The sequence below is a fragment of the Phlebotomus papatasi genome, chromosome 3, assembly GCF_024763615.1.
Source record: "Phlebotomus papatasi isolate M1 chromosome 3, Ppap_2.1, whole genome shotgun sequence".
NCBI lineage: Eukaryota > Metazoa > Arthropoda > Insecta > Diptera > Psychodidae > Phlebotomus > Phlebotomus papatasi.
Window position 1 is genome coordinate 74,871,734 of NC_077224.1, and position 27,302 is coordinate 74,899,035.

At 35.3% G+C, this 27,302-nt stretch overlaps 1 protein-coding gene across 1 annotated transcript in view; it reads right to left on the reverse strand.

Moving 5' to 3' along the window:
- LOC129805211 (histone acetyltransferase KAT7) overlaps window positions 1–15,636 on the reverse strand; it is a 119,444-nt gene extending 103,808 nt beyond the window's left edge. Inside the window, exons 1-4 of the mRNA XM_055852981.1 lie at window positions 15,458–15,636; window positions 14,336–15,371; window positions 7,883–8,733; window positions 7,649–7,822 (exon numbers count right to left, since the gene is read on the reverse strand). Coding sequence (XP_055708956.1) covers window positions 7,649–7,822; window positions 7,883–8,733; window positions 14,336–15,371; window positions 15,458–15,475 — 2,079 coding nt within the window. The 5' untranslated portion in view covers window positions 15,476–15,636. The remainder of the gene's footprint in view (window positions 1–7,648; window positions 7,823–7,882; window positions 8,734–14,335; window positions 15,372–15,457) is intronic.
- Between the last annotated feature and the right edge of the window lie 11,666 nt (window positions 15,637–27,302).

Consider the following 27,302-nt stretch of genomic DNA (forward strand, 5'->3'; position numbering starts at 1 on the left):
CGCTTTCCACTAGAGTCACAGTGGATAGTAATATTTTTGTTGAGGAATGCAGCCCTGCATGTTGAACGGGTGTAGAACGTAAGCTTCCCTCCACAATAAACTAAGACCTGTAGAGAATGTTCCTTCTGATCTGCGCTGACTGCCCAAGCGATCACATCACTCTAAGTGAACTCTAACTTGTAATAATTAAATATCAGTGAAGTAAACTAATTTAGTGAATTTGAAGTAGTGTCTTTCTTATCCCACTCGGTATTTGGGCTCCACCAGAGTTTCGGCGACAACGCTGGGATATTATAAAGCTAACCCTTCCTCTCCCCTTTCAGATGAGAACATATCAAATATGTATCGGAAAAGCATCCTAGAAAGAGTGTTAATACTGTGGGCATCAGAAAATGTTAGTAATAATAGACACTGGAAGTCCGAAGAAAATACGGAACCGTTTCAGAAATCGCGCGCGAAATCAGGTTGAACAAAAGGGTACGTTTCCTCCTCCATAACGACCTTCATGTACGCCGGATGCAAATTCATTCGACTTTTCCGTGTGGGGCATTCAGTTAGAAAGGTCAAGACTCAAGACTAGAATCAAGTTATCAATTAGCTGACGCTCAACCCTTCATCGTGAATTGGTTCATATTTTGGAGACTCACGTTCGGATAACATGGGATGCGTCAATCAGCAGACTCAGGGCCGTAGTTCGTGCCAAAGATAATAATAATATTGGTAGCACAACTTTGGAAATTCACAATTAGGAAATTCGGAACCTCTGTCCTATGACCAAAAAAGCTCTTCCAAGCCCGGGAAGGGATAAAAAAGAGAGATTGTTCTCGAAATCCAAAGCCAGTACTTGATTTCTATTGTGAACTTTGTGGAATCCCTTATAAATTATTAATGTTTTCTTGGGCCTACGACTTCATCTTTCTCACCTCGTATTTCCTTTGATCGCAAGTTAATTGAAAGTTAACACAAGAAGTTCAAATTGTGAGTTCATACTTCTTCCTTCAGATTCATACCGTTTAAGACCGACTATAACATACTAAAATTTGAACTTTTACCATTTGTATGGACTTCGTTTTTAATTAAATAAATTTTGAGGGTACTTCAAAAACGGCAGAATAGAAGTTGAGGAATGGAATTCACAGATTTCCTGCCCTCCATGACTACTTAACCTCTGGAGGGAACCACTCTTTCCGTTCTCTCTCCAAAAGCATTTGTACGACGAAGTAAAAACGTATGAACATACACAAATTGAACCCGATCGGACAAGGTCGAATTTCAGTTCATACCACCGACCGAAGCTAAGATTGCTAAGAATCTCAACCAAGAAGAAAAGCAGACCGTCATGGTAATCGGATAAAGAAGAACTGATGTTTTAGATACATTTACGGCTTAAGCCGGGAGACAGCTCAACGTAATTATAATCAAAATAATGATTATTGATCATCAAAATAATGTTCACTAATCCGTATCTCAGCTTAAACCGTAATTCCCTAGGCACACTTACGACTTAAGCCGAGATACGACTTAGTGGAAAACGATGGTAAAGCAGTTTAACCATTATTTCTAAAGGCCTCGAGAGACCTGAGGATTAGCCGAGAGACGGCATAGCGTTATTTTATTCGAAATAATGATTAAACTACATTTCCATAATTTTCCACTAAGTAGTGTCTCGGCTTAAGTCGTAAGTGTGTCTAGGGCATAATATAATTACGCTAAGCCATCTTTCGGGTAATCCTCAGGTCTGTCAAGGCCTTAAGTCTGTCTAGGACATTACTTTGCACTGACGTAAATCTTACCTCAAAAAGACTATGTATAATGGATATACGTACGACGGTAAGGGGTTTCGCCTTGTTTCAATGTATAAATGCTCAAAAAGCAATCTTAGAATTTAAGGAAAAAGTTTCAATCTGTATTCCCCGACATGTCAAAAACCTTTTAGTTCCCAACAGTGTACGAGCAGAGTGAAAGATTTGTAGTATTGTGGAGAGTAATTGTAGTAAACCCCTGCAATTTCCCCAATGAAATGTTCCATTGGCAGAGGACCATCCACCTCCTCTCGCATCCACGCGCCTTCAATCATTCAGCCACCCTACCCTCAGTGGGAGTCCCGTACGGTATCCCCCATTGCTGCACCACATAATCAATTGAATTGCCATCGAAAAAGAGGATACACCGTATACAATGGCTCGTCGTGCGAAGAGATGGTACAAATGTTCATCATGGAAACAATGAGATTATGATTGAGTGATATTCCCCACGTGTGAGTGGGACACAGTGTTTCAGGGGTTGAGACAAGAAAAGGGGTTTGAAAGTGTATACAGTAGTACCGAAAGGGCAATGCTCTTTTGTGTACCCCTTTACTCACTCTTGTAGATACAATTCGCACCTGAATTTCTGTGAGCTCCTCAACAATTTATATCCACTCACCGATTACACAGAGATTAACTCACTTTTCCCTCTTATACTTAATTATCAAAAATTTAAATAAAACACTGTGAATAGTATTGGACGATTTTCCCCTCAACCTGGTCAAACTTAAATATACTTGTATTTCCCCTCAAGCTTTGGGTGTGTTCTTTTATTCCATGCATATTTAACTAAAACCACGGTTTAGTGAAAGAATGAGGGATATTTTTGAGAAAAATCTCCTTTTATCCTTTCTCTCTCTCTCTCTTCCTATTTTTTTTCTGTTATAGTTCCAGACAAAAATTTAAGCTCCAGACAGGAAAGATAATTCTCTATTCTCATGAGAACACTTGTGATGGGTCAGATAGAGAAGCACGAATTTTTCTTACAACTCACTCACCATTCCCATTTCACCAAAAATACTCCACTGTGAATAATTTAATTCCGCATTTTGAAATAAAATAAGCTTTTCACGTGAGTTTTCTTTGTTCTGCTTTCCGGAATTCATTTTTCTCTGACTCACTGAAATTTGATTAAAATTTCCTAGGACAAAAATGATTATATTGTAATACTTTTTCTGCCAATGGACATGGGAAGATATGCGAGTAAAAAATCTCCATTGCAGAGAAATTAAAATTTTCAAAGTGGTATTAATATTTGACTATTCAAGTTCAATTGAACTTTGTACAATTCACTTCAAGTCTAGGTCAGTTTTAAGTAAAACAGGCTTAAAGTAAGAACAAACAACAAAAGCTACTTTTCATAAGATCGCCTGAGTAGTAAAATTCTCCTATAAGGTCAAGAAAACGTAATTTGTTCGTCAATGGAATGACTTCGGATGGTCCTAAGCTCTAGTTACTCCCTAACCTAAATATTACTTTGTTTTTACCATAAAAATACGTTAGAATTGCGCAAAAAATGTCTTTCGTAAGTCTGATTTATATTTCGTGAGGTACTCTTGAGGTAGGATTTAAGTCAACAAAACCTAATTTTTCTCTTTGGGATTTCCATGACATTTTGTTTTCTTAGGTTAAAGTTTTTAAAAAATCGGTTACTAAGGTCTGAAGTGAATTTGACATAGTTTTCTTCGGGTAAAATTTACCTCAGTAAAACGTAAGTTTGCGGTTACCATGACGCTGTGCCCTTCTTCTGAGCAGAGAATCTTTACAATCTCAGCTTGTGTGGTCTGGAATGAAAACCGACCTTGTAAAATCAAGCTCAGACCAGACACTGTAGAAACTCATTTTGAAACTCAAAGATCACGAATGTTATACAATTGATTTCCGTAACCGTCCTTCGTCCGAACGGAGAGAGATATCGACAAGCGGTTTTCCTCAAAGGTTAAATATCGATGGATGGCTGGAAGTTGGTGATATAAGATACATCCCCCACCCTTCTGCAATTTTTCAACACCCCCATATTTTGTAAAATTATTGAGCCCCTGGTATGGACCGGACTCTAATTATGGTATGTTATAGCTGGGTCTAAGGCCTATTGATAAAAAAATTACTTAATGCGACCACCCTGACCTGTTACTTATAAGATCTGTTACCTGGATTACCTGTAAGGGCTGTTACTTATGTATACTCAATTAAAATTACCCCTACTAAGGACAACATGGTTCAAGCCAACCCGATTTGCGAACAAACTCCATTAAACAGCGGACTTAATCTTGATTTTTCTAGATGAGACAGCTTCGCTTTACCCAGCAATAATTATTTGACGTTAGGAGAAAGTGCCCATGTTCTGCACGATCCCAAGCTTTATAATGACTAATTTTTTCCTGAGTTTCCGAATAAATGTTACTCCGTAATATATTTTAAAAACAGAACACTTTCACCTAGTTTTTAAAACATAGGGCAAATTTAGTGATTATGAAGCTTTGGGATCGTGCAAAGCATGGGCGCTTTCCCCTACATAAGCTGGGACAGCCGCACACAAAGTAAGTCATCGGTGACCGATGATCGGTGATCGTCTGAATAAACATCTAAATATGATGAATGGAATCAAACTAAGGAGACGGTCCGGTGGCAGTGAAAATCCCGAAAGCCAAAATGCCGAAAGTCAAAATCCCGAACGCCAAAATTCCGAAAGAGCCAATATACCGAATTCTTAGAAGTGTCATATTTAGTTACTCCCATGACTGCACTCCCGTTTACTGAAGACAAAGAGATATTTTTGTCTTTTGGGAAATTATTCCACACCTTATTCTCCGTATATTTTCGTCCCTTTCAGGATTTTAACCATTCGGGATTTTGGCTTTGGGAATTTTTTGCGATTTTGGATCTCGGGATTTCAACTTTTAATATTTAACCCTTTAAATACGAGAGGGTCAAAAATGGGGGTCAGAAAAAATCACTTTTTCTGACTTCTTATTTAGTGCAAAACATAATTTTAGGAGACCGTAGAATTTTTTTTCTGGGTGAACTGGTGCACATATCGCCCTTAAATGGTTAAACTTTAAGGATTTTAGAACTTTCGGGATTTTGCCGTTCGGGATTTTGGCTTTCGAGATTTTGGCTTTCAGAATATTCACTTTTAGGGTTTTAGCCTTTTCGGGATTTTGGCTTTCGAGATTTTGGCTTTCAGAATATTCACTTTTAGGGTTTTAGCCTTTTCGGGATTTTGGCTTTCGAGATTTTGGCTTTCAGAATATTAACTTTTAGGGTTTTAGCCTTTTCGGAATTTTGGCTTTCGAGATTTTGGCTTTCAGAATATTAACTTTTAGGGTTTTAGCCTTTTCGGAATTTTGGCTTTCAGTATATTAACTTTTAAGATTTTGGGTCTTTCGGGATTTTGTCGTTCGAGATATTCACTTTTAGGATTTTGGCCCCTTCAGGACTTTGACGTTCGGGACTTTGGCTCTTGGGATTTCGACTTTCTCGATTTTGACTTTTGAGATTTGAGCTTTTAGGACTTTGGACCTATCAAGATTCTGACCTCTGATTTGAACTATTTTGCCATTGATGCCAGATTTCATTTGATTGCAAGCACCTAACCCTGAAAGACAGCCGTGTATTGGCTCAGGATCGCTGATTGTTCAATTTTGTAGCTCCGAGTAATAGTAACCGGTATCTTAGGATCCTCAACACTAAATAGTCAGTGAATCAAGTAACCGCGGCTAATGTTACGTCTTACGTCGAAATGAAAGTCGTCTGTTTTCAAACTCCCCATTTAATTCTCAAAATTTGATTATCAATAGCAGAAATGAAAGGTCTTTTTAAATGCTCCAACTCTTCAGATCATCAAAACTTCATATAACCACCGCGAGGGCGCTAAAATCAAAATACCGATTATCGAAATTTCGATGTCGATTATCTCGAAAACTAGAGTGTACTTTTCGATGAATTTTGGTATCGATACGTGCTGTTAACGATCTTAGCTTGATCAGTACGGGAATTCTGTAATTTTCGTGACATTGTCACGCGTGAGTTCGAAACCTGACAATGCCATTCGAGCTTTTTTTGTCATATCATATGAGTTCGAAAATGCATTTCATTGAATTTTTAATGAAATCCCCTTACTTGATGATTTTATGAAAATACAGTACGTCTTGGTTGATTTATTTAACAACATTATTTGCCATTTTAATTGCCAGAAATCTGAAATATGTGACTTCTGACAATACCACGTGAGCTGAAATAGCAATGTCGCGGCTACAGAATCGCATTGTCGAAAAAGCTCTCCTAAAATTCGAACCCAATTTGTCATATGGCATTGTCAGAGCGTTACAGAATACCCCCTCCAGACTATATCTTCGGTATTTATTAACCGATTTCGATGAAATTTCACTGTGTTCCCGTCAAATAATTTCGTCAGATATCTTTAAGATTTCTGCAGAAAATATCTACACCTCTACAGAAAATCTGCCGAGAAATCTGTAGATATTCCTACGAATTTTATTTGGGCTTGGGGCAAAATTCGTCAGAATTTTTTGCAAATTTTCTGACGAATCCTGGTGCATACTCTGGCGAATTTCTGTAGATATTTTGCCGATTTTCTGTAGATTTTTCTACATTCTAGACTTTCCAGACAGCTGTGTCTTAAAAAATGGAATATTTTTCACTGAAGTTTGCAAAATTCAATAGAGTGATTCTTAGTGATATCACAGTGTTTATATAAAATGAAGAATTCTGCGACGCCGTGTTTTAAGTAGAGAATAGTGAAGTGAAAACTTTAAACAGAGTGTCGACCTAAATTTCGTGTTTTTGTATTATTCCATGGGCGATTTTTAAGAAATTAGTATTTTTACTTGAATCTTTTACTCATCTAAAATGTTTAATCGGAAATGCTTGTTAAGCAGAGCATAGCATTTTTTGTAGCTTCTACAGTTTCTTGATAAATCAACAATATTTTTGTTGAGACAATGGAGACAATGTAGATTTCCTATGCAGAAATTCTGCCGAGAATCTGTAGATTTTCGGTAGAATTTCTGCCGACAATCTACAGATTTTCTGACAGAAATTCTGCAGAAAATCTACAGATTTTCTCTGAATGTACTAGAATATACCGTTACAATTCAAAAAACCTCCGAGTTAATTCGGCAGGTAGAGTAATGATTTGACGGGTTGTATCTGAGGTCGTGGTCTTTCTAACGATAGGTCAGACCTCTCTACCAACTCCACCTTACTGTACTGTACTTACCTTATTGTACCCTTACTTATCAAAATTGACCGGACTCTATCTCTAATGTTTATTAACCGATTTTAATATTTTTTTCTAGTCTTGGCCTTCTGTGGTCAGACTATTTAAAATAGAAAATAGTAGCTGATCTTCTTAAGTTCATGAAGGCTTCAAAATGGTAAAAATTTCAAATGCCGATCTGTCTTAATTCGGGTTCTCCTACCCCAAAATTGTTTTCTTACCTTTCCAAATAACTGTGACATAAATTAGGCTGAAATTATGGTTTTTTTGGCATGGCTTTGAAAGTTTCATTATCCTTAATTTAAGAGACTCAAAAACGAATCTTAAAATAGCAATAATTCCCATTGTAATAGTCGAAATTGGATCATTCAAGATGCAAATGAAAGGTCTTGTGAAATACTAACATTAAATTCAGTTTTTTTAATGTTTTTTTTTTCATAGTTAAGAGGGTAGACCTACTCTTAAATTTACTTAAAAGGTCCTGAAATAATTATTTAATTGGCACTAGTCTCAACCGGGAATGAATCAGTGCTCGATTATTCTTTCTTTTTGACACATTTAAAAAAGATTTGAAAGAAATTCAATCGAAAAATCCACTTACCTTGCTGAAGTACCCGACTGTGTGACATCCTTCAGAGTCCGCCAAGGTCATCACGTAGAACAGAAAAGGTTCCACATCGTAGTAGAGGGTCTTGTAGTCCAGGAAGAATTTGGCCAGGAGACACAAATTCTGTGCATAGATCTTATTCTTCCTCCCGTCAACTTGCCAAACGCCCTGAAAAACAAAGTTAAATCAACATCTCTTAAAATTAAGAGACCCTTAAGAGTCACTCACCAATTTCCCTTTTCTGTAAATTTCATCCCCGGGTGGATGCCTCCAGACACATTTTGCTGCATGCCTCTTCATGCCCACCTCGGATTTCTGGTAGCGCAGGCAAAATTCACAGAGATAGAGCTTGGGCAGACGAGCAGCATCCTCTGGATACTTTGACTGATACCAAACATCCATTTTGTACTTCCCCATTGAGATGTACTTTGTCCCTTTGCTAGCCGGCAGGGCTTTCAATTCATTCTCAATATTCTCAGCAGCCAAGGCCTGGGCATCCCGGAACAGCTGAAGATCGTAATCAGATACAATTCCCGTGAGATTAGGTTCTTTTTTCTTGTCTTCAGCCGGTGGATGGGAATTGGCAGTTGGGTTGCTTTTGTGCTTAGCTCGACTCTCCCGGATACGCTGAAGGTAGGCCTTCTGGTCGGCAGTGATGGATTTCTTGCTGGGATCATAGGCTGCCAGGGCCTTCCTGCGCTCCTCATCTCTCTTCTTCCGCTCAATGTAGGCCACCTTGGCTTCTGCAGCGGTCATATTGTGATACATCGGACATGCTTCGATTGTGAAATGTTTGTCAAATTGCCCTCCGAGGTGCCCCAAGGAATCACATCCCTCAAATGGGCACTTTCTCTCCTGCGGCACCGGAGGAGTGGTATTGCTGCTCACTTTGGCCGTTTCCTGGCGTTTTGTGGTATTCTTGGCCTTTCCCTTGCTCGACACCGCAGGTGCCTTCTTAACGGGACTCTTGGAAGATTGCCTCTTGTTCTCATCCACCTCAGAATCCGTATCTGACGGAGCTTTTCCCATTAAATGCTTAGACTTCCGGGTGCTGGAAGATCTCGTTAGCTTCCTGGCCACTACGGGTGGAAATGTTTCAAATTTCCATTTTTTTTTATAAAGTTTTCTTTAAAAGTTTTAATGCTATTTATTTTTTATTCTTATTGAATCGTTGTCACTCTAAATTGGCTTTACTTTAACTAATTAAAATAAAACAAATTTTTTTAAGCGTGTGACCTGTTCGACATCTGTTAACCCAGTTGACGGTCGATCCTATCCTCCCTCATAACTTGCTACTACTTTTATGAAGCAGCTTATTAATTTTATCGCCTTTTTGCTTCTGCCCCTGTAATCTAGGCAACAGCATTTTCGAAACTTTTTCACGCTTAAGTGTGGTTATCTCCGATTTTAATGATCCGATTTTGATCATTATGAAGAGAAATGAAAGGCCTCTGAATAAGCAACAATTCTCAAGAACTACTAAAATTTGCAAAACCAACATCAAAGGAATCTTAGAAAACTCAAAAACAAACTTTTTTTTTATACTGAACTTTAAAATTGAGTAGAGAAGTTTTCCTCGCACATTTTTTTGTTCTTCCTGATTTAACGTAAGATTTTCAGTAATTTTATTCATTGCAGTTAGTACGATATTTTATATCAACCAAAATGGCTAAACTTAACAGTTACAGAGGAAATTCTATTGAAATCCAGGGTTATAATCCTTATTTTAAGAGATGTTAAGTCCAGAAAAGAATAACGATTTTACCCAAAGCTATCGGCTCAAATATTCAACGATTTATGAGTAAAATCCAGAAAATCAACGTGAAATGAAAACAAAAGGATATTGTCAATATTATCAGTTCTAAAAAAATCTTCCTAAACTCTTTGATCATTTGGGTACTCCGGTATTTAAATGAAAATATCTAGGATTTGGATGAACTGACACACTGTTGGAAAGGTCTCAACCTGAGCTACTACAACAAACTAAAATTTGAAGAAGAAACATCGACTAGTTTTCGAAATATTCTACATCGAATTTTCGAAAATCGACTTTTCGATTAATCGTGTGAAGTTGGAATGTCTAGAAAGTTGTAGCATTTCACGAGTGCTTTCCAAATCATCAACATTTTTCTGACAATTAAAACCGGAGATATGGCCATTTGAAAATTCAATTTTCGACCTCTTATAGCTCGGGTCAGGGGGTTTCGGAGAGTTTAAACGTTTTTATCGAAAGTTCGTAGACATAGAGGTTGAGTTACTGAGAAAACAAAATTCAGAAGTGGTCAAAAATGGCGGATGTATTTGCAAAACGGTACACCAGGGGCCTCTCGACATTTCATTTTTCAATACGTTTTTGCATAGAGGCACTGAAGACTATTGGAAAGTTTTTGCCTAAAGTCTTATATGTTTCGAAATCGTGCATTAAAAGCTACCTAAAAATACATATTTCACAATATTCGCCGAAATAATACAAGAACTACGAGGAAATATGTTTAAGTCGCGGTGCAATATCTGCAAATTTTTTACAAGGAAAAGTGAAAAATATCTTCACTTTTTATTAGGCTTGATGGGCCCCTGCCCTAACATATTTATGATCGGAAAATTCGCCATTTTGAATTATTGAAAGTCAAAAGTCAAGCACTTTAGAAGGCTCATTTTTCAATCGATTTGGTTAAATTTGGAGTTTTTGGAAAGGTATTGAAATTTCGAACCTGGCTGCATCGGCCTTCATCGGTAATGAGTCGGTTAAGTACCGATTTTTTGATTTTCAAATGCTTTTGTGCTTTATGAATCATTTCGATCTCTATTAGATCAGTAATACCAAAAGATCATGCAAAAAAACTAATTTACGGTGAGCTCTATCTCGTGAGCTCGAGCATTTCGCAAAGCTGGGACGCTTTGCCATCTCTTTTTAAAAAACTTCATAAAGTAGACTACAACATTGTAAAATTTGATCAAAATGCACAATGGAATTTTTGAGAAATATTAATTTGAATTTTGACGCTATCGTAGCGCCATCTGTGGTGAGTTTTTGAACTTCCATCTGAAAGTGCTCATCGAGACGAAACCAAAAACCCAAAATTTATCTCAAAATGTTAATTAGAACCGGAGATATAGGCCAGTCAATTTTCGAATTTTGACCCCTTATAGCTCGGGTCAGGGGTTATGGATCGACTTAGGTATTTTTTTGTTTGATATGTATAATCAAGGGTTACAGCATACTAAAATTTCAGCCCGATGCACAATGGAATTTTTGAGTTTTTTAACTTATAAAATTGAAAAATATTCTTTTTAATAATAGCGCTCCTAGCGGTGGCATTACGAACTTCCGATGGCATTGCATGAAAACTTTCCAAAACGGTCTCACTTTTCAAATTTTTAGAATTAGAACCAGAGTTATGGCCATTTTGAGATTTTTTTTTTGATTCTTAAAATTTCGTAATAAAAATTTAATAAATTTTTATTAGGAATTTCTAAATTAATAGAAAAAGATATAAACTTATGGTCTTCGGTGAACCCAGTAAAAAACTATCTCCTAACTTTTTTCTTTTAGATTTTGGATATGTTTTAGAAGCAACTCATTCCGTTCACACTTGCCTATGACCGGAAAATTCGCCATTGTGAATTTTTAATAGTCAAAGTCTAAACTCTAAACTATTCTAAAAGGCTTTACAACCGATTTAGATAAAGCCGGATGTTCTAAGTAGGACTTGAAATTTTTACTCTGACTGCAATGTTTATATTTTTGAATATTTTAACTGTTGGAACTCCAAGAGAAAGCCGTTTTCACAATCGTGTTTTTTTCAACTTTTCACCATCCTAGCTGCCAAAATGCAAGAGATATTGACTTCCGGTCTTCGGTGAGCCCCCCATAGGTCAATATTCTCTATCAAAATAACTTACCAAAATTACCCCCAACCAATTACCCCAAAGAAAACATTTTATTTTGACTTTACAAAAAAATTGGCCCTGGCGATTTCGTTCATTTTTGGATATGTTTTGGAGGTAATCCAGCTAAATATTTTGTTCTTTGACACCTATAACCGGAAAAATCGCCATCTTGAATTATTCAAGGTCAAAGGTCAACCAACCTTTTTTGAAAATTTAAACAGTAAGAGATATCAACTTCCGGTCTTCGATGACCCCCCCCCCCCTCAAATGACTTTATCTGGAACCCAACCTCTTTAGTTTTTCCCCCTCCCCTTTCATGCGTTCCATAACCACCAAAAATAGGTCAAAAATGAGATTTTTCTAATTTTGCAAAAAATTGGCCCTGACGATTTCGTTCATTTTTGGAAATGTTTTGGAGGTAGTCCAGCTGAACATTTCGTCCTTAGACACCTATCACCGGAAAAATCGTCATCTTGAATTATTCAAGGTCAAAGGTCAACCACCCTGGAGGGCTTAATTTTCAACGGATTTGGACAAATTTGGACTTTTTTGAAAGGTCTTGTAAGAGAGCTCCTTCTTGAGAGTTCCAGCAGCTCGTAAAGCCTCGGACGCTTTGCCATCCCTTTTAATTAGAGAATCCTTACTCCGTACCCAGGAAACCATCTCAAATTCATGAATTTTCGAGAATTATTTGGTTAAAATTATTATTCTAATGTTTTCAATAATTATTTTCTATATTGCGTGCATAAATGTTGTAAAACTTTAACCGGAGATTCAGGAAAGCGTATTACGGCAGAGATTTGATTTGAAGCATGAGTCTCTTATCTTAAAACACATTTTATTTTAAAATTTTCACCTTCACAGAAAAAAAAGGGATGAGATTAACTTTTTTTCGTCAGAACTTCAACACTTTTTAGGCGTAGAAATATATCAACATTTTTTAATTTTAATTTTACACCTTTGGGAAAAATTAACATAAAAAAGGGTAACTTTAACCCATAATACACCTAAAAAGGGTAATATTTACACCGATTTCAGATCAATATTGCAGGGTAAAATTAACATTTCCCGAATGTTATTTTAACTTTTTCGGATTTCTCTCAAGTGTTGTTACATTTTTCCCCAGATTAATCAATTCACTGTCAAGTTCACTTTATCTATCGGATTTTGTGATTTTAATGTTTTTTTTTTAAATTTTTTAACGCTGATTAAATATTATAAATAATTAAATCTTATTTAAATTTAATAAATTTCTGTCAAACATTTTTTTTTTTAAGTTTTCTGATCAATTTTCAAAAAAAGGTGATCCTGCCAATTTTAAAAGACTTAGTAATTTTTTTAATTACTAAAAGTTAAATTATTTTACTGACTTTCTGCATGAAATTATTTTTTTTAAAGAAAAATAAAGGAGAATGGTCAAAACTATATGGGCGCTGGTCCCAGAATCGCCACAAATGAGAGTAGGCGCATTTTGTAGGTACTGATATAAGATTGAAAAATTGCCGGGACCCAGGACCATAAACGCTGGGAGTCCTTGTAAAAATGCCTTTATCCTTTCGATAAATCGCTGTTTTGAGAACGAATTACGGAAGAACGGCTAAATTGATCTTGATGAAATTCAGTATAGGGTCACTGTATGACTTAAAGTTTTCATCCATGCATACCACCCCCTCCCCCCGCCCTCCATTCTGATAGCCCCCATACAAAATGGGGGCACTTTACCTTATAACTCCTTTCTAAGAGGAGGTAGAAAGCTGAAATTCGACAAGGGAACAAAGCTTAGGGAAGACTTTTAAACCATGTATAATATCTCCCTCCTCTGTCCCCCTTTCTGGTAGCCCTCATACAAAATGAGAGCATTTCACCTTATAACTCTTTTCTGAGAAAAGATAGAAAGTTGAAATACAGCATGAGAACAAGGCTTAGAGAAGACTTTTTAACCATACTGACCAAACTCTTCCTCCATCACCCCTTCTGGTAGCCCCCATACAAAATAAGACTATTTTACCTTATAACTCCTTTCTAGGAGGAGGCAGAAAGCTGTAATTCGACTTGATGTCTATAAATGCATATAGAATCTAGAAAATTATTGTTAACGTTATTAGTTATTCATTTTTTTCATTCTTTTACAAACAAACTACTTCTTCTCAGAAAAGAGGTCAAAATGTTCTCATTTTGTATGGGATTACTAGAAGGGGTGGTGGAGGAGGGGATTAACATGCATGGTTGAAGTGTCTTCCATAAGCTTTGTTCCCTTGTTGAATATCAGCTTTCTACATCGTCTTAGAAAGGAGTTATAAGGTAAAGTGCCCCCATTTTGTATGGGGGCTACCAGAACGGAGGGTAGAGGGAGGGGGTGGTATGCATAAATAAAAAGTTTAAAACATACAGTGACCCTATACCGAATTTCATCAAGATCGCTTTAGCAGTTCTTGTATAATTCGTTGTCAAAACAACGATTTTTCGGAAGGATAAGGGCCTTTTTTACAAGGACTCCCAGCATTTATCGTCCTGGGTCCCGGCATTTTTCTCAACCTTATATCAATATCTTCAAAATGCGGCTACTCTAATCTTTGTATGAAGATGAACCAGCGCCCATATACTTTTGATCATTCTTCATCATTGTAAAAAATAGTTTTTATGCTCTAGAACTGTTCCTCCATGGTTTAGAACATTGATCCCAGAACAAAAGTTGTTACCTATACTAATGTCTATCCAATGACATAGGTCCCGTTTGTGGCGATTCCGGGACCGGATTTGACCATTCTCCTTTGAATAAAAAAGACTTACCTGTTGGCTTGCTGCTGGCTTCATGCTCGGAGTCCGTGTGCACATTATTCTTTCCTGGCTCCTCAGAAGGCTTCACAGTACTGTTGGCAGCCTTCGGAGTGGACTTTTTGATGGCCATCTTCTTGGCCGGAGGACTAGAATCCTCACTGGAAGCCGTCTCACTCTCGCTCTCGCTCGAATCGTCCGTTGTTGTTGTTGTGGTAGCTGAGGACTCAGCTGAACTCTTGCTGGACATTTTCCTGGTCTTGGGAGGCGCTGGAGCAGATTTCCCTGGCTTTTGCTGAGCAACTTTTGCATTTTGTTTGTTCTTTGCCGGCTGCCGAGTGTTCTTTGTTGTTGCCCCATCGTCGGTGTCTGAAGAATTGTCCGGAGAGAAGATACTCTTCTTCTTCACCTTCGACTGACTTCCATGCTTCTCCGAAGTCTTTGGAGCCTGTGTTGTAGATTTGACTCCTGCAGCAATTGCCTTGCTTCCGGAAACCACTTTTGACAGCGTCCCCATGGACTGTTGATGCTGTTTCAGGACTGACGGAGGTGCTTTGCCTCCAGTACTCGGCGGAACACTCCCAACGACATTTTTCTGGCGACTGCCCTGAACAACTTGTCGCTTTTTCCCAGCTTCCGGAGCGGTCTTTTTCGGCTGAACTGGAGCCTTTTGGGGCATCTCATCGTCACTTGAATATGCAGAATTCTTTGCAACTTTCTGCTGCATGACTTTTGTCGCACTGGCAGACACTACACGATCCTTGGATTTATTCCCACTCCCTTTCTCCTCCAATTTCCCCTGATGCACCAGCTTCTGCACCTCTGAACTGCGTCTCCGTGGAGCCACCTTGGTGTTCTGGCTTCCCTTCGCCTCACTCTTAGGCACTTCATGATGGGATGCCGATCCAGAGCCAGAAGCCCGACTCCTCTGAGAGCTGGAAGTGTCTGAATCGTCGGAGCTCGTTGAGCCCGAATCAGAACCACTTGAACTACCCTCACTCGTGGTAGAGGACTCCGAGCTCGACCCAGAGGACTCTGAGCTCGTGGTGGACTGATAGAAATGCAGGAAAAGATGAGAAAATTGATCTCAATGAGCATCAAAACAAATTTGTTTACATTTTGTTTGCAAAAGCTCACCTTTTTTCTCGAGGACATTTTCCCAGTTTGCACACTTCACCAGTTCAATAATTAGATTATCATCTCCAGCCTGGAGTTGTTTTTGCACAATTTTCACAGATAGAAACAGAAAAAATGGGAAAAATCACAAAAGGAAAACACCGAAGTTTCCCCACCCAATTTGTGAGGTTATGTACAATGTTTTGACAATTTAGAATTCTGGAGGGGAGAGAAAATCGATGTTTTTTTTATCACTCTGGCGATGTTTTTGCTCTAACTTAAAATTCTACACAGCTATAGCATATTGTTAAAAAATACTCACTCTGTCCCAAGTCGCACATTTGGGATAAATTGGGGATTAACAGACCTGTGCTCGTTAAATATCGTGTAATATCGGAAAATTTGTGTTGATAATTCTAATGGAAATTGCAGATAGCCATACTGGTAACACTAATCCCGCTTATTCACTGTGCCATGATGAATATTTTTGCGCCAAAAAGACATAATAGGGTGGAGTAAGTATTTTGGCCACTTTAAGGTTTCATGTACAGTGCCCGCTTTGTAATCCGGATGATTGGGGGACAATATGACAGATGTCCGCTTCGTAATCCGGATGGATTTTTTGAATTTGTTCAACGTCTTGAAAATATAATAGAAGGTTTTTTGTAGAATTAGAATAAAAGTTTTAAAAAAGATTAAAAAGATATAATTAGAGAATTCTATGCTATTATACTTCATTTATTAAACAAAAACATCATAGCCTAATTCATTTTAACTGCTAAATATACATGCATGCATGACCTCAAAATTATTTTAAATGTAACCGTCGATAACTCGTCCGGATTACGCCGATCCAGATTAGAGAGCGGGCACTGTACTAGTAATTTTTATAATCTTTATTTAAATAAAATGAAATTTTGTACAAAGATACCTTAAAGCCGTTTCTTCCTAATAATCCAAGAGAATTCCTATTTTTTTTTGTGGATATTTTAGTGAAAAATGCATTTTATGCAACTATGCATGTTTCAGTACTTTTGGCCACTTTGTAAGCACTTTTGGCCACTTGTTTCCAATAGAATTTTAATAAAATAACAAAAGAAATAGCATTCGAAACTTTCACAAACACACAGCACAAGTCCTATTCTTATTTAACACCAATTTTATGTGATTATTAGAGTATTTTAAACGATTTTTTGCACATTTTCTATTTGAAGTAAAAATCAAATCAAATATATGAAGTATATAATATATAAAAATCAAATATATGAAGTAAATGAATGGCCAAAAGTACTTACACAGCCGAAAAAAGTAAGCTCTTTTAGCCACATCCGATTTTCATTCAATTTGTGAGAAAATCTTATTAAGGATGATATCACAATCAAATCTAGTTAATTAAGAAATGGACTTTCATTGAATAACATCAATTATTTTCATCAAAAATATGAAATAATGCAAAACAATTTCTCTTAACATTAACAAGTTTCTTAAGAATCCCATGTTTTTTTTTAGTGATTGTTTACCTTGTCGAGAATTTCTTTCAATAACTTAGAATTAATCAAGTCGATACAAAATCAAATATGGTTTTCTGATTCGTTAGATTAGAGTTCGCGAAATAAGACCCATTTTCCTGTTCTAAATAAACTCATAATTGCCTTACAATGTGATTTTACTTTAGGTGGCCAAAAGTGCTTACATGGCCAAGAGGGCTGACTCTACCATAGAAAGAAAAACTTACATTAAAGGAAATTGTCTTCTTTATCTTTGTCTGAAGACGGATAGCTCTTTACTACATACCCTTTTACTTGAATCTTGCAGAAATTAAATGCAAATATCACTAAAAAAAAAAGTTTCTTAACACTTTAAAACCCAAAGTGGCATTTTACTCCAATTTTAAGTTTGGAGCTTCATGTTAGGACTTTTATTCAATATTATGCTAAAGTGATAACACGAATGTGTAGAGAATTTAATTAGCTTCCGTTTAGTCGAAAAAAAATAGTTGATAACTTTTTTACTATTTGAAAAATGGGGAAAAAAACCAAAAAATGGGCGTAGAATACCAAATTAGCGTAATATGCCACCTTTTTTATATGGCGTTGACGTTAAAAATTGACATTTGAATGGCTTATTCTACATAACCTGAAAAATGTGCACATTTTTTGAGATTCGTCACGATTCGAAAAAATCGTAAATATTCGTGAAAATGTTAAAATAATAATTAAAAATTAAATAATACAAAACCTAGAATTGTTGTAAAGTGGTACTGTAGAGAAAAATAAGGTTAAAATTCACTTTACGCCTTGTTTTTCTTTTTCGAATTCCTGTTGGAATTTCACATACAATTTTCTTAAAAAAAAACGCAAACTATTGAAAATTTTACAGGAAAATATACAATTTATATTGGTCCTAAAATGCTTGCCAAATTGCTAGGAAAAATGAAATTCAATGGAAATAGGCATTTGATACGAGAATCTGTAAAAATTCACTTTGGCATTTTTTTGTCAATCTCATAAAATTTATATAAAAATTACAAGAAAATGGAAAAATATTTATTGGAAAATGAATTTATGAGTCTTAGAACTGCTGTAGAAGTCTTACGGAACGAAAAAATAATGTAAAAATGCTTTTTTGTTGAAAATATCTGCACTGGCATTTTATGCCAGTTTGGTATTTTACGTGATTTTTTGGGTCGGGTTTTAAAGTGTTAAACGCGTGCAATTCAACTGTGAGAGAGAGATAGAGACACAAATAACTCACTCGACAAATGTGTAGCGGCGCTGCGGTTGCAAAAAAACTCTAAAATGCGACAAAATATTTTCTTCTCTAATTTATGCTTTTTAGCAGGTCGTGTACCTTTTTCTAATATGTACTTTTGCATTCCTTATTAACCAAAATAGTGTTGTACAAAAGGATTTTTCTTAAACCAATCCTGAATTTTCAGACAGCTCAAAAGAATATGAGCCTTCCAGCTCAAAATATCATCCCAATGTTTTTGTTGTAATATCGACAAGTACAGTAGAGTCTCTTAAATCTGAATCTCTCAAATTCGAACGACGTTTGGATTCAAAATGTCAATTGTGGGGTTATGTTAAGAAATTCGTATTCTGGGTGAATGAAAATCATATTTATGTGCTTCTTCTTGAATGTTTACATACATTATGATCGTATAAAATGAAAAGGAAGTATGTTACCACTAAAACTTGCGAGAAAGTACGAGAATTTGATTCAAAGTACAATTTAATCTCACATAAATTTCGTTAGTTTTGAAAAAAAAATCGTTCGAATTTGGGAGGTGAGAAATGTCAAAAATACCCCCCGAGCGTTCGAATTTAGAAGACTCTACTGTATTGAGTTTACACACACATAATATCGTAAATTGCATGAAAATCCCTTAATAAGGCAAAATTGCATCAAAACTATGACAAACCATGCCAAATTTGAGCATATTTGAGTCATTTGATAATTATAATCAAACTTGAAAAATGACAACAAACTTTTTTCGAATAACTGCTACCCGAATAAAAAAGTAGCCTGATCTTAAAAGAGCTGAATTAGCGAGTAACTCTGAGGAATTAAGCAATTTTCACGGCATTTCGAAGAATCTCAACAGACCCACCAAATTCACTTCGGTTTTTCTTTTAGCTCAGGGATTAAGGAATGGTTTTACGGCATGTTTTTGTTAATAGTAAATATCTTAAATATCTCCTTTTTTCACTTTTTTCGAAGAGTTCCGGTTGATATATAACTTTTGAGAATTCTACTGTAATTAACGTTATTAACCCATTCAGTCAATGTACTAGAAGTATTTGTGATGTGATGTTCATTTTTTGGAATTAGTTTCACCGAAAACACAAGAAAACAAATTGGCAATCAGAATTCGAATCAGGAAAAAGGACGAAGGCCAATTTTAACAAATTCTTCGGGATGTCGTATTCCCCGTTCGCCATTTTGAGCAACAATTGTGCATGACTTTCCGCAGAGCGAGAAAAAAACAACAAAGTGTATTTCCATCTCTGTCGGACTATTTTTCCCAAGTAATTGAAGGACTAAAGTTACTAATAGTCCATTCCCAAAAGCAATTCGGATAACAATTGCTCATGAATAAATAATCTAAAATCACTCAATTTGCGTATGATGTATAATACCATGCTAAGAAATGGGTTAACTAGAATTTCTTTTAAACTTTTCATTATGCCAGAACTATGGCTCTAAATTCACAAAAAGAGCAATAAAACCAAGCTTTCTCTTTTTCTCTATGTTCAGTGATTTGGGTGATGAGTGGTTAGAGATATCGACTTCGAGTCTCCGGGAGACCCCCTGTAAGTCAACCTGAGGATTATTAATCCTTCTTTTCTTGACCTTATTTTCTAGTCTCAGGGTCGACTTATGAGGGGGGAGGGGAGGGCAAAGTTTCCACGTCTCTATCTCTAATCATTTGACACTTAAATATTACTATGAAAATATGCAAAAAAAAATGGTGTCTACACACTAGAAGCAATTTTCGTCAAAAATCGTCTTTTTTTTAAAAAAATCTGACATTTCTGCCTACTAGGAGAAATATTCTTTAAAAAGGCATTTTTTAGAGAAATTTTTCCTATTGTGTAGAGGCCTTTAAGACACTGTTTTCTTACCTTACCATCGTTGGTGGGACCTCCATATTACCTCTGAAGATGGAGTATAGTATGTATATATAAGATATCCACATACACAAAATTTTTGCTTAACACCGTCTCTTCATAATGATTTTCTTCCAAACGTACAACTTTTTTTGGGACGAAGGAATAGTAAATTAAATGCAAATAAAAATAAATGACCATATCGACCACTCAGAATATAATGCGACTAACTCGATTTTTTGCAAAATTCGTTTTTTTCGCTTTTCGGATACTCCGTGACACCCTCTACCTTCCCTGTGAATATTATACCTGAATATAAATTATTTCCAAAGTTATAGCGCTTTTTCTAAAAAAAGCAAAATCTCACTCATTTTTCAATTCAGTCAGGATAAGAGCCGCATAACTCGACCGTGTGACGTCATCATTTTGCTTGTCAAAAGTATCCCGGCTGATTTCACGACAATAGATAAGCTATTATTTGGCTGCAAATATGTATAGTCTTCAATTTGGTAATAACTAGTCAATAACTAATATTGTTAATAATAATTAATAACTCTTCTATAAAATTAAAAAAAAAATGGATCAAAAACTAAAAATTGGATATTGAATACGAAATAGGCGTAAAATGCTAGTATTTTTATATGGAGTTTGGCAACTGTAATGGACATTTGAATGGCTTATATTTTATAAAGACCAAAGAAAATTTCACGATTTAATCCAGAATATAAATTTTGCGAATATTGCAATTATTTAAGAAATATTACTGATATCTTGATATTTTTTTGAGGTTCTCTAGTATTGCAAGTATTGCAAACCTGGATAAAAGCAATAAAATGTTAATTTATTATGCATCAAACTTCTCCTTGGCGCGAGAGCTCATAACCTATTAGCTTTTAAGAAGTTTTGTTGCTTGAAAATTGGTTAGAAATAATAATAAGAAATATGTGAAAATAATAAAAACTAAATAATATGAGACCTACAGGTGGTGTGGTTATCCGTCCTGGGAATCCTACTTCACTGAAACACTACCTCTTGGTTCGATAATTATATCTTTTTATTAATCAATTTTCACATGAAAGTTTTCTACATTTTCTTTCGGATAATTAGCCGCCATTCCAAACTTCACTTCTTCTACTTCTTCCTCTTCCAGTTCCCCATCCTAGACACACACCAACTGATCGACATTTTCCCATCACTATAGTTCCCACAGGGTAAATTCTGTAATTGTCGTGGAATTTTCACGCTTGCGTTTGAAACCTGTCAATGCCAATCGAACTATTGTTCTCATATCACATTTGTTCGATTCGAAAATGCAATTAATTGATTTTTTCACACTTTAAAACTCAAATTGGCATTTTACTTTAATTTCAAGTGATAACACTAATGTATAGAGAATTTAATTAGCTTTCGTTTAGTAGAAAAAAATAGTTGATAACTTTTTTATTATGTTAAAAATTGAAAAAAAACTAAAAAATGGGCGTAAAATATCAAATTGACGTAAAATGCTACCTTTTTATACGTAGTTGGCATCCGAAATGGACATTTGAATGGCTTATACTATATAACCTAAAAAATGTTAATATTTTTGAGTTTTGTCACGATTCGAAAAATACGTGAAAATAATAAAATAAATATTAAAAATTAAGTAATATAAGACCAAGAATTGATGTAGAATGGTAATGTAAAAAAAGGTGAATATTCACTTTTCGCTTTGTTTTACTTTTTCTTTTCTTTTTAAACTATATATGAGAATTTTAAAAATTTACAGGATAATATATAGATATGAGTTCTAAGATTCTTGCCAAATTGTTAGAAAAAAGAAAATTCAATATGTAAACAAATAGTATAAGGAAATTCAATAGAAGTTGCCTTTTTGCTACGAAAATCTGTAAAAATTCACTTTAGCATTTGTTGTCAATTTTCACAAAATTTATATAAAAATGACTAGAAAAATGGGAAAATATTTATTGAAAAAATAATTTATGAGTCCTAGAACTGCTGTAGAAGTTTTACGAAAAGAAAAATATTGAAAAATTGCTTTTTTGTGGAGAATAATTGCACTGGCATTTTATGCCAGTTTGGTGTTTTACGTAATTTTTTTGGCTCGGGTTTTAAAGTTTTAAAATGTCTTGAAAAAATTACTTATCAAAATTAGAATACATAGACAGTGATGCGTATGGGGAATGATATCGAAACAATTTTGACAAGTTATGCGTGACCAGCCGGGTCGCTTGGCAGCGTGGGAAACTCGAGTTGTTCGGGTCTTATCCTGAGCTTTTGATATGACAGCTCAGGAAAAATATGTTACAACTCGGAAAATATTGTAATAGTTATTAAAATACACATTATTTTGTGAAAGTTTTATGGAATTAAAATAGCTATTACCGAATCCTTCCGTTTGATGTACAATATTAGGAAAGTGAAGTTAAATTAATTGATTTATTAGCAAATGCAAATCTCAGCTTTAAATCGCTCTCCTGTAAAGTTGGCCATTCGCGAGTTAGTCGGATTATATTCTGAGTGGTCGATATACAGGCTGAATCAATAGAACTGTAGCTTTCGAAAGTGCTGTACTTTTTTTTTAATTGAAAATGAAATTTATTGACGTAAATGTAAATAATAATACCTCTGTGTTGATCAATGAACGCAACGTACGCTGCCTGAAGGTAAGCCTTTACGTGAGTCCACACAAGACGAAGGGCTATCTTCTGTGGATAGACACACTTTGGTACTTTTTGTCGTAACATTGTCCAACCAAACGCTTCTCAAAGAAATCAAAAGAATTTGCATTCGATGACTGTGCAACAGGGGTCATTCATAAGCAATAGAGTGACTTATGTTCTCGATTACCCGAAAAAATGTATAGGTTCTCTGAATTCCCCGAAAAAAAAAAGAAAAAAATGTATGAGTTCCCCGATTTCCTTGAAAAAATATACGGGATCCCTAAAAATGAAATTCTCTGAAAAATGTATTGGTTTCTCGGGTTTCTGGAGAGTTCCCTGAAAAATGCATGGTTTTCCGGGTTCCTCGAGAGCTCCCTGAAAAAATAAATGGGTTGCCAGTGAGTTACCTGACAAATGTATAGGTTGTCTGGGTTTCTGAAGAGTTCCCTGAAAACGTACTAGAACCTGAGAACTATTGTCCAATACAAATTGGTATTATTTTTTTATGTTACAGGCAAGGATCTGTAAGAATTTGTAAGATCGGTTGAAAAATAGACCAAGAAGATAACCCAAAGTTTATTTTTCCTTTATTTATTTATTTAAAAATATTTCTGATTTCTGCTTCTGATTCCGTTGAAAAAACTCCTCCTACCGGCGATATCCAAATTTCTTGATTCACTCACTTGACTGCAGTTCATTTGATTCAGTCTCTTGGCCTTGAAGTACGAAATTTGCAATTTCGCCTTCAGCTGCAAAATCGCGAACTCTTTGAAGAAAAAATACTGTTGACTCCATACTGGATCCAGATGTGCCTCTCCACAGTTTGAGCACGTCTCAAATTGAATACAGTCTCCATCGTGCCTTTGAAGACCGCACTTTTGATGGATTTTCATCTTATTGTTGTATTGACCTTCATAGTGACCCCATTTTTAACACCTTTTGCATCTTGTTGGATTTCTTACGTAAATTCTCACTTTCAGGATATAGCATCATGGTTTCAAGAATTAACATTGTTTCAGCTTCTGGTTTCAGGAAGTGTTCGGGAATCAAAGACAAAGGTAAGCACAAAACTTCCAGTATCTCTTGAAAAACTCCTGGCTTTTTCTCTTCTCTTCTCTTGATTTGATGCTGTTTACATAGTTCATATTGTATTAAATAAGTTCTGTTTTGAAGTCTTCGTCGGTAAGGTAGGTGAAGTTAAAGCACGCAATAACCCTTATAGTCTTTTTCAGAGCAGAGGTTTTCAAACTTCACATTTTAGCTTGCGATCATATTAGTTGTAGAAATTTCTCGGCTTGCTTGTGGTTTTTTGTAACCACAAGAACACTGCCGATTGAAATCTTTCCTCCACTTCTTTATATCTCTTTCTTCGCCTTTACAGCAGAAATTCTTCAAAAAGGTTTTTTTTTGTGATAGTGCTAGGTAGCTACGAGAAATCTTTTCAAGCACTCTTTAGGGTGAAGAATAGTCTTCTCTTTTCTTCACTACTTGCCTTTTTCGTTTTATAATAAGAGAGCGAGAGAGAGAGAGAGATTTCTCATAATCCTCAAAGGGATTGAAAAACGTCAAATCTGTTTTTGCTGCTAAACATTTTCATTTTTCTACCTGCAGCACAAAGCCAACCTCATAATTATGTCTTTCTACTTTTGCTTTGTTCTTTATGAGGCACTTTTTTCTCTCTCAGATTGAACAAAATTGTGACACGATAGTACAAAATAAATCTGATCTCACTTTTTACTGTGATTTTAGTAGATATTCTCGAATTTCCAAGTGAATTTCAAAAAGAAAACACTTCAGGGAAATTGTTTTAGAGTCTTTTGGATACAAAGTTTTTACTTTTCTACACTAAATTTTAATTTTAACACGTACACTTACGGAGTATAAAAAATGCGTCTGTCTTCTTCAAGATTACACACAGAACTGGAGAACTGCGTCAAAACAAAATAGAGACTACAGTACGAACGCTCGAGCAACGACTCCTTCATAGGGTAGAGTCAGTACTTTTTCGCCAGTAAGCACTATTTCGCCACCTATAAATAAAATCACTTTTTCAGGGAATTATGAGCTCATGGAACTACGAAATGACTATTACTTCGTGATCTCTAGTCCAACGAATCAGAAAACCATAACTGGTGCTCCACCGATTAGATTATTTGCAAGTTAATTGAAGAAATTGTCGACAAGGTGAACAGTCACCAAAAAAATATGGAGTTCTTAATAAACTTGTCAACGCTCAGACAAATTGTCTTGCAATATTTTATGTTTTTGCAGTACAGTATTTGATATTTTTTTTCACTGAAAGTCACTTTGTTATTAACTAAGCTTCGCTCTAATATCATTATTTAATAATGTTTTCCAAAAAAATAAAGAAATACGGATGTGGTGAAATACTGCTTACTTTTTTCGGTTGTGTAAGTACTTTTCGCCACTCATTTTTCCAATCATTTTACAAGTGGCGCACCTCGCGGAATTTAGTTGAAACAGACGTAATTGTCAATTGATTTTTGTCGCAAACAAAAAATGTGCAAAAAATCATTCGAAATACTCTAATAATTGTCTAATATAGGTGTTAAATAAGAAAAGTACTGTGCAATATACTTTTGCGGGTTTTCGAAAGCTGCTGTTTCTTAAAAATCAATTAAAAACAAGTGGCGAAAAAGTGCTTACACAGTGGCGAAAAAGTGTTTACAAGGTGGCGAAAAGTACTGAAACATGCATTGTTGCAGGAAATGTATTTTTTCAACTAGATGCCCAAAAATTCCCGGAGAGTCTCCTGGTTCATTAGAGAGACAATGCTTTAAAGCACTTGTACAGAAAATTTCTTTTTATTTCGACAAAAATTGTAAGAATTACAAGGGTACAAAACCTTAAGGTGGCGAAAAGGGCTTACTCTACCCTATTACCATAGAATAGACGATAGGTAGAGGTTTGAATGTATTCGATATAATAACATTTTTCGAATATATTCTCCAACTCAAAAAATTTCATAGAGAAGAAGTACGATTCTAGACGGTCATTGTAGTATAAACGATGTGAAAATTACGTTTATAAAGTGCTGTTATATTTCATAATTCTTTGTTTTTAGTTATAAATATAAAGTAAAACATAATTGAGCTATTGTTAAAGATATTTAGCAACGTAAATTAATTGCAGAAATTTGGTGCTAGATAATCTTTAATTAATCAAAGCAAATTTAGATATCATTCATTAAGCTTTCCGATTTTGTCAATTATTTTATTGATAATTGTGAAACTATGAAAACGATTGCATTGATTACTCGATCTCTCTCATTATCTTTTATCTAGTCCTATCAGTGTGATCATTTGTTGCCAAATAAAATTGCTCAAAAAGTATTTAAATAGTTCAATTAGCTTCCTGAGTTTAATACTGTAATTTGTGACGCTTTTGAGAATCCTGTGCACAGGATATCTCATGATATTTATCATGATAAATGTTTTTTTTAATATCATGTAATTTAAGCAATCTTATATCGACGGCTCTTACAATAGTACAGAAAGATGGTACCATTGGATGCAGAAACTTTAAATCTACATCCCCATAAAATTGTATGTTGATTAAGTTATTTCTGTAAAAATTATATAAAAAAAATTCAAAACCATCCTGCCCAATTATCACGTTTTTTTGCCCAAAATTTTATTGTAAATAGTTTAAAAACAGCGTTAACCAGAAGATATTAATAGCTGAATGTTGAATCGAAGTAAGATTTAAAGATTTGCATACAAAATATGCCTAAAAATTTTTTTTTTCATGCCAACTTTGGGGGGTCTATCTCTTCTAGTTTAGGAGATATTCGCCTTTAAAGATTTGCATACAAAATATGCCTAAAAAAATTTTTTTTGATGCCAACTTTGGGGGGTCTATCTCTTCTAGTTTAGGAGATATTCGCCTTTAAAGATTTGCATACAAAATATGCCTAAAAAATTTTTTTTTGATGCCAACTTTGGGGGGTCTATCTCTTCTAGTTTAGGAGATATTCGCCTTTAAAGATTTGCATACAAAATATGCATAAAAAAATTTTTTTTTGATGCCAACTTTGGGGGGTCTATCTCTTCTAGTTTAGGAGATATTCGCCTTTAAAGATTTGCATACAAAATATGCCTAAAAAATTTTTTTTTTGATGCCAACTTTGGGGGGTCTATCTCTTCTAGTTTAGGAGATATTCGCGTTTAAAGATTTGCATACAAAATATGCCTAAAAATTTTTTTTTTGATGCCAACTTTGGGGGGTCTATCTCTTCTAGTTTAGGAGATATTCGCCTTTAAAGATTTGCATACAAAATATGCCTAAAAAATTTTTTTTTCATGCCAACTTTGGGGGGTCTATCTCTTCTAGTTTAGGAGATATTCGCGTTTAAAGATTTGCATACAAAATATGCCTAAAAAATTTTTTTTAGATGCCAACTTTGGGGGGTCTATCTCTTCTAGTTTAGGAGATATTCGCCTTTAAAGATTTGCATACAAAATATGCCTAAAAAAAATTTTTTTTTTGATGCCAACTTTGGGGGGTCTATCTCTTCTAGTTTAGGAGATATTCGCGTTTAAAGATTTGCATACAAAATATGCCTAAAAA